At 38.2% G+C, this 12,697-nt stretch overlaps 2 protein-coding genes across 5 annotated transcripts in view; one reads left to right on the top strand and one right to left on the bottom strand.

The window, feature by feature from the left end:
- Positions 1-241: 241 nt before the first annotated feature.
- c10h1orf53 (chromosome 10 C1orf53 homolog) lies at positions 242-2,382 on the bottom strand. Its single transcript, XM_056758490.1, has 3 exons — positions 1,814-2,382; positions 1,074-1,175; positions 242-809 (listed from the first exon to the last, which is right to left on the bottom strand). Exons 1-3 carry the CDS (start codon positions 2,027-2,029, stop codon positions 738-740), a joined length of 390 nt encoding a protein of 129 aa, XP_056614468.1. The 5' UTR covers positions 2,030-2,382; the 3' UTR covers positions 242-737.
- Positions 1,104-12,697, top strand: part of dennd1b (DENN/MADD domain containing 1B) — an 84,918-nt gene continuing 73,324 nt past the window's right edge. For 3 of the 4 annotated variants that reach the window (XR_008907671.1, XM_056758488.1, XM_056758486.1), the window contains exons 1-2: positions 1,104-1,602; positions 4,779-4,843. Coding sequence is in view for 3 of the 4 variants with exons in the window: in XM_056758488.1 (XP_056614466.1) it covers positions 1,397-1,602; positions 4,779-4,843 (271 nt within the window). In the remaining variant the exon portion in view is untranslated. Of the gene's footprint in view, positions 1,603-3,349; positions 4,308-4,778; positions 4,844-12,697 lie in introns of those variants that run through there. The other variant, XM_056758489.1, reaches the window with a different exon arrangement.

The raw sequence follows: 12,697 nt of genomic DNA, 5'->3' as shown, positions 1-12,697 counted from the left end.
AACCCTTCTATTTCACAAAAGGTTCTTTGTGGTGAAAAAATGGCCGTCAGATTATAAAAAGGTAAGAAAGAGATGGTTCTTTAAAGAACCTTTGACTGAATGTTTCTTTGTAGAACCAAAAATGGTTCTTCTATGGCATGTGAAGAACTCTTCAAGCACCTTTATATTTTAGAGAATGTATATATAATAATAATGCACCAGTTTTTTTGCATAAAACAAGTAAAGATCCGATATGGGGGTAAAAGGTCATTTTAATTATATACTGACAATTCTTTACATACACTATTCAATTTCCTTTTTTTTTTACAATGTAAGTACAAACGTTATATTAATGCAATATAATATATCATTGAAAAAAAAATTTTTTTTGGTTCTATAATAAAAAAACATATGCAAGAGGACATTATTCTCAATGGTGCTTCCTTGGTCTAACATTTAGCACACAGCCAAAATTGACAGCTGTCAAATTTAAGATCGCCTGTAAGGATATGAATATTCATACTCCGAAAATTCCCGCTTGTGAAATTCATCTGACAGAGGAGCATACAAGCTCCTGTATGTCAAATCACAGTAGATAGATGTGATTCAAACCATTTCCTGGAGTGTGGGTTGCACATCTGAAGAAGCGTATTTCATCATCTCATACGGAGTGAATGGAGAGCACGCTTTAAATGCAGTTTAAATTCTGTACGGAAGCAGACAAGAACGAGCTACTCAACGGATCTTTACATTTACTGCTATACATAAAACAACGAGTTGAAGGTTTTCTTCTTAGACGGATCCTTCAGGTTAATTTGTCCATACGGGCACTGTTGATAAAAGGGGGAAGTTGAGAAGTTAATATATAGGTACAGTAAACTTGGACGAGGTGACGTATTGTGTACGACTTGTTCAAGTGGGTCACTGAGAATGGATTTCTTCTCTGTTTGCATCATCTAATTCATAAACTACACCAATCGTCTGTTAGCCTCATTTATTATACGTTTAAGATTTATGTTATGAATCACATTTAGCGTGACTGCAAAATAGATAATGTTTTCTTAATAAATCTGTGCCACAGATAAAGAACTTACATGTCTGCAAGCACTCCCGCAGCACTTTCCTCTTGTCCTATGAGCAAATTCAGTGAACACCTTGTAGCCAGTGACGGGGTCAAGGTATGTTTCTTCCCGATTCTGTGAACAAAAATGTGAAGAAATTTGTTATCTTTACAATATCACTGGACTGATACTAAGTCGTGTTAACATCCTCTTTAAAAGTAACACAAGTTTAAAGCATTCATGAAAATGCAATACAATCGCCTTGCTTTAGCATCATTTGTGACTGATCTTCAGATAGCTTTGGCTTCATCTGTGACAGCCTCCAACGGCAAAAGGGCCCGAGGCAATTTTGTGGCATGCCATCTCAGATGCCATCCTTTGGTTCCATAGTGAAGCTGACACTGTCTGTGCATCCACAGTTCTGCACGTTCTCCAACTCTACCGGTTCCCCCAGAACTTCTTCTCGGACATCAAATCCCATTGCTTCTGACAGCCAAAAGGAACTTTCAAAAATGACCCAGTCTTCCAGAAACAGGAGAAGTAGCCTTTTACCAGTCAAGAGGTAAAGAGTCCAGTATGCTGTTTTTTTGTTGTGTAAGAAGGAAGTCAGTGAAAAATGCACCTAGAAGTGCCACAGTGTAACAATTTTTTGTGAACGTCTTTCTCACCTAGGTCACTGATTCGGGGTTCTGTGTACCTACACGATTCCCTATAGGTGTAACACCCGGTGTTTGACATTTATTTATCAGTTATTAGCGTTTTATTTGTCTTACCTTGCATGCGTCCAGGTGCAGTTTGTGAATTAATCTATCGGCATCTGAAAGCGTGTCAGACGGTGGTGTTGTGTGTTTTTTACAAGGCGAAACCTCGCTCTCATGCGCACTGTGTGAGCCACGCGTTTTCTCAACATCATCTGATATTATTAAAGCCCTCTGAACCAGTTTAAAACGTCTTACTTTTAAAAGTCTACTTGTGCAAATCAGCAGCATGGCTTTGGATAAAGAAAATGAAACTAAATGACTCCTGGTCACGCCGTTTCTTGCACAATTTCTGTCAGCACGTTGACATTGTGATAGATCGACTCACAAAACGACTGAGAGACAAGACGATACAATGTTACAGTTTAAAGATGTATATTCACGATCTGAGCCGTTCTGTCCTAGATTATTTGTGCCTGCCCTGTTGCCCTGTTTACATTTCGTGGCGTGCGCAACATGCGTGCAGTCATGCGCCGCCAGTGTTAGATTGTGGAATTGCAGCACTGGAAACCACGCGTTACCTTTAATATCAAACCAACTTCTAAAAATGTGGATGTGAAAAATGAATTACAACAATCATACAGAAACTACAATTAAGTTTTACAAAGCTTACAAACTGCACGCACGCGTAATGGTTTGTGTTATTAATGTTGCTTGTTGCGTTGATTTGTTTAAAGTAATTAATTGCTGGGTTTTGTTAAAAAAATATGAAACCCTACCTATGTTTGCCAAAATAACAAATACTGACAATGAGAAACAAAATACATTATTTGCAAATGATCGTTATAAGGATTTATTACTGCAGTATTGTAAGTGTTCTGTAATACGATTTACAGCGAGATTTGTTATGTAAGTTTGGGTTATTGTGAACCTGTATACAATTTTATACAACAACAAATATTCATTCATTCATTCATTCATTAAATGAATGACCCTGGATCACAAAGCCAGTCTTAAGTAGCACTGGAACATTTTTAGTAAAAGACAAAAATACATTTTTCTTTTATGCCAAAATTGATTAGGATATGAAGTAAAGATCAGGTTCCATGAAGATATTATGTATATTTCCTACCATAAATATATGAAAACTTTATTTTTTGTGAGTGGATGGCTTACCACAGTGCCCCTGATTAACAATTTCAAAGGCAATTTTCTCAACAATAAATAACTTTTGCACACTCAGATTCATGAGTTTTAAACGGTTGTATTTCAGCCAAATATTGTCATATTCTATCAACTCATACATTAATAGAAAGCCTATTTATTCAGCTTGCAGATTATGTATCAATTTTGAAAATTTGACCCACAAGACTGGTTTTGTTGTCCAGGGCCACATATAATCGATGGTCAACCCATAATCTAGGGCTGTAACTGACGCATGCGCACCGGTGTGCTCAGCTGACAGCATGGGAGCAAGAATGTAAACAAAACCAATGCACCACCGCAGCATGGCTGAAGGAGGTCTCAGCGGGACCTCTCTCTAAGTGTGTTTAATATATATGTTTGCACTTTCTTAAAACATCGTGACCATTTCTTTGGTTGATTGTTTAATCACGCATGCTTATTTGGTGTTTAAAATACTAAACAAAAACTACAACAACAAAAGTTTTTACTTCAGTTTTGTTTTGAAATACAATACGAATAATATACTGTATATTAAATTATTAGGATCGACTAAACATTTTTCAGGGAAAACAAAAACATACCCGAACCCTGACGTTTTTTTCGTAAGTACAACATTTCTGTTCTTTGCAACAGGCGACTGGTTGTTTAGCCATAAGCTATTTTTTAAACGAGTGGGTGGTGTGAATTTAAACTTCCTTTCTACTATCACCACAAGCTGAACAGAAGAGCCATACACGTTGCACAATGTGTTTTACTCCCTACAAGAAGAATATATTTGTAAATATTATAAATGATTTGCTTTTGTTATCTAGAGACAAGGGGGCTAAACAACAAAGACTAAGAGCGTAAAGAGGGGCTTTGCAAAGTATAGGATTAGAGAAATGCATATTATGCAGTTCTGCATAAGCAGACAAGCCTGTGCTTGCATGCTTCTTGGGAAAAACGCAACAATTTTGTCAACCGTACTTGTATCGGCCTTCTGTTTGACATGAATCGACTTTTAAGTGTATGCAGAATAAAGTGACATTTTCATGAACGCCTACACTTATAAACTTCGCTCTTTAAAGTCCATGCACCAGCGACACGAAGGTGTAACATTAGATCAAACGACGCGACATAAATAACCGGTAGCCGCACTTCCTGGTGCTGTATTCAAGGATCACTGTGCCAAGGGAACCGAAACAGCCAGCATCGCGTGTGGGAAGTGTCACCGATGAGCGAGCGCGCACCGACGGAGCGAGGAATGCGGCGGTACTCGCAGTCGCGCGCCAGGTAGCGTTCAAACGAGAAGATTCGCGAACGGGTCGCGAGACGGTGTTTTATTTCCCGCCGTGTGCGCGAGCCGCTGGTGAAGCGATGCTGTAGCCATGGACTGCAGGATAAAGTAAGTCCGCAGTATTTACGTTACAAAATCGTCACGGTGCGCTTTTGTTTTTCCATGTAACAAACGTGTCGTGGTTGAAATGAATGACGGCGTTTGTGAGTCCGTTATTTAGCTCGTTATGTTAACTGTGAGGGGGTGACAGGTCTTGCTGACCGGTTAGCCCTTTACCTCAGGCATGCTAGCTAGCCTAGCCGCATTCCAGCACATCCATTTAAACCCTTAACAGCGGTAAATATTTCATTTTGTTAAAGATACACGCTGTGTACATTCATTTATATAAAGCGTCATTGCGTTGTAACGTTAATGTGATAAAGCGTAACCCACGCGCGGCACATTCACATAAAGTAAACACGAGTCTTTGATCCTTTTCGACCCGAATGTCAGTCTGGGGAATTATGTGCGAGGAATGATTTTCTCTTATAAATGAACGTTAATGATTTAGTGAGGTGGGATTGTTTTGGTCTCTTGCAGGGAGAATCCTGCGAGGACGTTTGATCTGGTGCTACAGGTTGCGTGTCCGTCGTCTGAAAATGAAGGTGAGCGTTTTTTTCTCATGTTATTTGCATGATAAGGATTGTTTAGGTTGTGATTTTGTAATCGTTTGGTCCTCAACAACAAATAACTACTTGTGTGTGTAAACATCACGTGGAAACAGACAGTAAGGACAACCAAATGATCACGAAGTCAGCAGGTCATGTTTCTTGTTTTGTAAGTGACTATGTGTTGTGTATATTAAATAACTTTTGTCGTTTTTTTCGGTGTTGTTGAAGTGGTTGATATGATAAAGATGTGTAGATGGTGTCTGTCATGTCTTTGCGAAGTCTCAGGAAGGATATTATTATGGTGGGATTGCAGGGAGGTCCAATTCACCTCTGGCGGGACAGCCGGTTTGTGCTTTCAGATCAACAAACTAAGCTTTTGCTTAAGGAATCCAGATCTGAGGTGTAGTTTTTGGCCAACGGGACTCTGTTACACTGATTAATAAACAGTTAGGCTCTTTATCTGCTAATTCGCAAGCGCGTGTAAGAAACCTAGGAGTGAGTTTTGATAATGAATTAAAGTTTGATAAGAAAATCAACACAGTTGTCCAAAATAGTTTTTATCATCTTCGATCTGTTGCGAGGTTGAAAAAGTTTTTAATGGCTGAGGACTTGGAGATTGTGATTCATGCTTTTGTCACTTTAAGGATAGACTACAGTAAGTCATTGTATTTTGGTGTGTGTGTAAATCTTCTTTATCACGTTTGCAACTGGTTCAAAATCCAGGTTCCTTACCGATGCAAAAAAGAAGGACCATATTTTACAGATTCTTGCTTCATTACACTGGTTGCCAGTTGAATTTCGCATCAAATTTAAGTAGTTATTATTCCTTTATAAGGGACTACATGGTCAAGCTCCGGAATATATTACAGATCTCCTTTTCCTTAGGAAAGTGTTACAGGTTTCTAATAGTATGACTCTCTATGCCTCGATCCCGTCTGAAACTGAAAGGAGAACGTGCTTTTTCGATCAGTCTGTCCCCGGATATTGGAAGTTTTAAATCTCATCTAAAAACTTGCTTTTTCTCCTTTGCTTTTTAATCTGGTATCAGTGTATGTGTGCTGTATTTAATTTTTCTGTTTAATTTAGTCTGTGAAACAATGTTTTATTGAACAGCACATTGGTCAGCTGGCGGTGTTTTAAACGTGTGCTAGAAATACATTTTGCCTTGCCTTGCCTAAGACTTAAAGGGGTAGCTCACATTTATTATACTTTTTTGTCAATTTCTTACCCTCATATCTTTCCAAATATATGGAATAGGGTTTGATCTTCCTTTAAAAAAATCACTAAAGATATTTTTTACAGATTGTTGGAAACAAAACAACATTGCCCACATAGAGTTACATTGTATGGAGACAAAACCACTGAGACAATTCTAAAAAAATCATCTTTACTGTTTCACTGATGTAAGAGTCATATACATGTTTTGAACAACATGTAGGTGAATAATTGATGGCCAAAGATTCCTTTTTAGGTTAACTATCCCTTAAACCTTTGCACCTTTAAAACCTCCAGGTGCATTGAGAAACCAGTGCAAGAATTTGCTGGTCTGATATTGATCATGCTCAGTGAATCTGTATTCTTTGTGTTTTCCAAGGGTTAAGTGGAATGTGAATGAAAAACATTACAAATCTCTTTTCTAAGGCAAAGAAACATTTCCATGCTCATATTTAATATGCTGTAAAATGATATAGAAGTTCACGTTAAATGTTCAGCCTATATTATATCACTGATTTTTCTGCTGCCCTGAAACTGTCTTTACTCTTTTTGCTTGACATAATAGTTGAAGAGCAGGTGGTTCATACTGGCAGCTGTTGCTGTAACCAAAAAAAAGGAAAATATTCCTCGTCCAATCACTTATGTGAAAGTTGAAATGAGCCGTGGTCTGTGAGTTCCAACCCACTTCCCCTCATCATCTGTCAGTGTGCGTTTCATTTCCTGACCCTGACTCTCAGGATTGCAGCTTCATTTTAAAGAAAACCTAGCATATGGTTTTTTAGGACCTACTTTGGTTTATGGAGTGTCCAACAACAAGTTTATGTAAATACAATGTGTTTAAACACTTTAATGTCATAATAATAGGCAGTTATTCGTACCTTACTTCTTGACTGACTCTAAAATGATTCGTTCCGCGATTCATCCGTCTAGGCCCCACCTACCCGCTAACCTTGTGTCATGTGATTGGTCAGAGGGTGTAATCTGTTGTTATTGGTCAAACGCGTCCATCATTTGGCGCAAATGGAACCCCACTACCATCATTACAGTATTCCGGTATACATGTGGTTGGATGTCACGTACATTATATGTGTAGCTAGAGATGGCGAGAGATTCCTTTGGTAGTTGAAATAAGACGGACTTAGTTTCACACTGTAGAACACAGGCTCTAGACATATGATACACACGCATCACGATGAGCGACAGTGTTTGGGGGAGGAGAAATAAGTTCGCGTCAGTCTCAGCAAAACGTAGGCGGGGACTATGTATAGTGACGTAGATACGCGGGTGTAATAGTTCACGTCTCGTTTGTGTGATTCAGAGTCGACTCCCATTTTTACAAGCAAATAACTTTGTTTTTTATTCACCTTTGGAGTTACAACTTGGCAGACACCTTACTTTCAAACACGGCAACATAACAGACTGCATGAAATGTTATTTTCATGATCTCATGCTACCTACTCTTTTTAAAAGACCGTAGGGCCAATAAGAAGTTCACCTGATTCGTCTTGAGCTTACAAGCTCTTACACAGGAAACTCCTCCGCCCTGAGATAACAGTCATGTCATTAACTCCATGCAATATTCTTGTCGCAAATTTGATGTTGTGGTTGACAGAAAAGTTCTTTCCCTGCACTGTAATGGTTTTCAGTTGAAAGCATGTGATTGACTGCTCTCTACCCGGTTCTTGAGTTTCATACACAGTGGATATTAACATTACCTGTGGGAGCTTGGTTGTATGTGCGCAAAACATATTTCTATAGCCAAATGGAGTGATTCTAGGGGAGTTGTGGTAATATGAATTATTCCACGAGAGTCATTGTATCTCATCAGACATTCTGCCTCTGTACTCGCCTAGTGTGTCATTTAGTCCAATTTGATATTTGAACAGGTCCAATACAGTTTTCTGGTTTCTCTGGAGGTTGGAGGTAAAATGAAGCCGTCAAATCAAGCTTATGATGGATTATGTGAGCTTTGGTTCTAGGTCAACTGTGTGTGTGTCAGTGCTTTTTTGTTATAACCGCAGTATCAATTGGTGTCATTTATTTTTAGATTCTATACTTGATTTTGTTTTGATAATCATGCATGCCACCTACAAAGAGAAGAGGACATTCTGATGTTAATACAGGGCTCCAAATTAACTTTTTTACTTGATAGCACGGGTGCTCCCAACTTTAAAGAGTTAGGAGCACCCACCCAAAAATTGAGAATACTCAAATTCAAACTGTAACAATTTTACAATTAAAACATGCATCTGATGTCTGCTGTGTTATACATAGTCACAATTAGGGATGGGCAGCGTTAAGATTTTATGGACATATTATCGATACTAGTTATCGAGACCGGTTCTTATCAATACTGTTATCGATACAATGCTCTATAATTTGATGCAAAAACACACGATGTGAAAAGATGTTAAACATTTCAAGTTTCTTTATTACAGCTAAGCTTCAGAACTGCAGTTTACAAATGCTTCTGAACTAACAGAAAATGCCACATAACAAAAATTGTGTGTTTCTTAGCATACCACTTACAGCACTTAGGAGCACATCATAATGTTATTCAACATATTTACTTTACATCACTATGGTTATTTGGCTTGTAGACCATATTTCTCCTGTTCTTTCTGGTTTTAGGTCTACATAAATTAAAGTACTATTTTCTAGTAATATAGTAATATTACTTTAATTATATTTACTATTTTTTATATAATTTTACCAGCATATTTACTTCAATTTACTGAAGTAAGTTAATATACCCTGTTGCCAAATTATTTAAAACAATGTTATAACTGTTCTCATATAAATGTTTGAGGGAAGCTTGCCTGTTGTGAAATACGGACGCTGAAAGCTCCAAAAGCGCAACCATGACACTCTTTCACTCATAAACACGCAAAACGAGCAGATTACAAATACATCGCAGAAATCATATGGCCTTAGATATCACACATACGTCGAGCAAACTTCGGCCATTCGGACATCATTCAGGGATGGAAAATGACAGGCAGCTGCAGCCTCTAATTCCCCATTTAACACCCAAATACACAGAGATAAAACAATGCAAGTATCGATAACAGTACCATTTGTCATGAAGCTTATCAATACTCTGGTATCGATCCAATTATGTACTGGTCCAAAAAAAGTACAGAGTCTCGGTACCCATCCCTAGTCACATTGGCTTCATTATTTCATAAAATCAAATGTTTTAATCATAAAACCACAAACACAAAGTATGTTATACGTTTAAATTACAGTAGAAATCTGAGAGGAATCCTCCTTCCTCCACTGACTGAACCCTCATTTCTCATCATGGCATACAGGGAAATAGTTAAAACTACATAAACACATCATGTTATATGCTTGCTTTCACATATTTGAGGGGAATGCGATCACTTTTTGAAGAGGTATGCTCGTGAATGTATTTAAAATAACTGTATGTCCAACTTACAGTTGCTAGAATTGTGGTACAGGCAGCGCGTTGCTTATGTGATGTGGCGTAAACACATAGCGCTCATGCGCGAGATGCAGCAAAAGTTGCATGCGAACGGTCAAACATGTCCGTATAGTGCGTATTTGCATAGAAAAACGATGATGAAGCTGCGCTTTAAATGTAAATGCAGCAAATTTTATTTTCTGTTGACTGGGTAGGTGGGATTTGTATGTCCCCTCATATTAAATGGGCTCCATTTAAAAACAAATATTCGCAAAGATTCCATGCTTTCTTTTCCCAGCTCCGGTCTGGGGTTGACAGGCCTAGATTTTGCAAAGTAGGTGACTTATTTTAGCTAACATTGGAAGATGAATACTTTGCCAGATGGATTAAGCATGACTGCCATACTTGTGCTTGGCACTACTGAGCCGCATTGATGTTTTTCATGCCCTGTGCCAAAGCCAGCAGATGATGCTGACTGTGCCAAGGCAGTAGGTGGAGACAGATGCTACCTGTCTTGCCTCCTCTTTTCATCCATATTGGAACCGGTAATAAAGCAATAAAAAAATAATAGAGCTGAATTTTACAACTACACTTGTGCTGCAATTAGCGAAGTGATTTTCAAGCAATGACCAACAGCTTAATTTTTCATTTGCACAGGCTGTGTGTGTTTCATTGCTAATAAGTACCAGTTAAGCAAGGTTGGTGCTCCAGAATTTTTTCGTTAGTCACTTGAGAAAGTTTCTCTTTACAGAAACAACTATTTACATTTGTATTCTTGGTTTTATTATGTTAAGTTTATAAATGATCATTTTCCCATTAGATTGTAAGTGCCATGATGCTAAATGGTTGTAGGTGGTTTCAAGGGCGGTACTTTACGGTTACTATGTGGTTCTAGGTGGTTGCTTGAAAGTATTTTTTCTTCAGCTTTTGTGATTGTAAAAAAAATCACTAAACGCAGAACTTAAAGTGTGCACCGTAAAAAGCCATTTTGTATAAATAGTGTGAGTAGTGGATTCACCCAGATGTTGCACTTTTTTAACAGAAAATATGAAGTTTGGAACTCTGGACACTTCATGTACTCAACGATCACAGTTTTGCGTATGATGCGAAAGGGAGGCGTGGCTAGTCATGCATGGCAAAACAGATGAAAATTACAAGAAATGTACAAGAAATACATAGAATTTATTGTGCGGTGCGAGTGACGTCCTTTGCGCTCGTCTGGAAAGCCGATTGATGTCTGTTTAGTATAAAACCGTTTAGTAGTTAGTAAACCATAGTTTACTTACTATGTAAACTATGTTTACTAACGTTAGTAAACCATTACTAACGATACTCCACTTCCAAAAATCAAACACAAGATGGTTGAGGGCATAGTGCATAGTGCGTAGTATGTCATTTGGGACACAACTATAAATTGTGTGTGAAGACAATTGCTCTATATATTTTTAAATCACAGCCTAAAAGTTAGTTTGCGTTTGAGGTCTGCAATGTTAAAATAGAAAAACCTGTAATATATATTCAAAAACATCTGATACCTTTTTAAAATATCAGAATAACATATTTTTCTGACTTCGGATTTCACACACCATCCCTCTACAGGTCTGGGAGCCAAGAGGCTTTTTGCCTTTTGACCCCACCTTGTTAAATAACCTGATTGGCGCTCAGCTGTGTCTAGGGTTCAGAGCCAGCTAACACTTTGGTGGGAGTGTGCTGTTCGACTAACAGTGCCACTGTGCCTAAGATGGTGTTGATTGGTCATTACTCATAATGGCTACAGTCATATGCCCTGGATAGTTTGCGCATGGTTTTCTCATACTTTATATCATGCAGATTCTATTCGGTTTGATCTGCCCTCATTAAACTCCTGCAACTTCATCGAGTCTCCTTAGTTTCCACCTTTCCGGCATCACTCATACAAAACTTAATGATGTAGAAAAGCTTAGTTTGAATCCACGGCATAACTTCCCACTTACCCTTTCGTAGAACTGAATTCAGTTTGACCCCTTAGTTATGCGAGTTGAGCAGAAAGTGATTTTCACTTCAAAATTCTTACAGTCAGTACTCTGCCTGTTTTTTCTTGCTATGCTGAAGAGTCTCATTAGTTGCGTACAGTCTGAAGCTGTTCCACTGAGGTTGTGAATACATGAATTTATGATTATGATGGAAGTTTTGCCAAATTCGCCAGTGCTGGAGTTGAGAGCTGCTTTTTTTTAAACGTCATCTAATGCTGAACTTCTTTGACAGTGAGCATTTTAAGATATTGGTTGTGCTTCTGCTTTAAGCTGAAGTGTGTAGGTTAAAATGCTTTGCTTAGCCCAGATTTTTGTGCTGTGATAAACAAAATTCACCCATAGTTTAAAGTCAAATTACAATGCCCTATTCACTTACAAGAGCGGAAAACCTGAAGTGTATACTTTGAAGGGAGCAAGGAATTACTGTCTTGTGGCTATTTATGGCTATTCACTGCTGAATTATTTTTAATCTAAAAGTTACTACTTTTTCTTTTTGTAGTTTTAATGTATAAACAGGCAAAAATATTAAAAGACTGTTTCCTGTTCATATATTGATGTGATGAGATATAATGCTGGTTTCAAAATGAATCACAAGGGCAGATTGTCAGATTGTTGGTTTATTTTGTGCTTACGATTCTTGCAATGGTAAACTCTCAAAATGCAGTTATACCCAAAGTATGCTGGGAAATATAAGTCCTCTGCCCAATTGTTTTATGTTAACACAACACAACTCCTTTATGTTGTCCGAACAGGAATGGATTCAGTTTTATGACTATACATAAAAAAATCATGTTGTGACCAAATTTTCCAAAATTTTTGTTGATTTAACTTAAGCAAGTTAAGTTAATTGAACAAGCAGGAAATATATATTTTTTTAAGTGTACAGATAACTGCCAGTCTTTATTCCAGCTCTTTGGCAAGCTCAGTAATGAAGTGTCCAGTGCTGGCGAGTGAAGATCAGCTAATTTGACGGGAACAGTCAGGCCCTGCAGGGTCTCTGCCTTCTTCTTAGGTGTTTTGACCCCATGGATCCTCTCTCACAGCCTGCAAAGGACCTGTTCTGCAACATGCAGATGGTTGTTTTGCATGTGGATGGCAGAAGGTTAGATCTGCTGACTGGTGCAGTTTGAGAGGCAGCATACCGCAGGCTTCGTCACGATGCTGTGTGACATCCAGACTTCCTTGTTAAAGTGC

The sequence above is a fragment of the Triplophysa dalaica genome, chromosome 10, assembly GCF_015846415.1.
Source record: "Triplophysa dalaica isolate WHDGS20190420 chromosome 10, ASM1584641v1, whole genome shotgun sequence".
NCBI classification, from domain to species: Eukaryota; Metazoa; Chordata; class Actinopteri; order Cypriniformes; family Nemacheilidae; genus Triplophysa; species Triplophysa dalaica.
The sequence above is the reverse complement of the archived record's forward strand: the minus strand, read 5'-3'. Positions and strand labels throughout refer to the sequence as shown.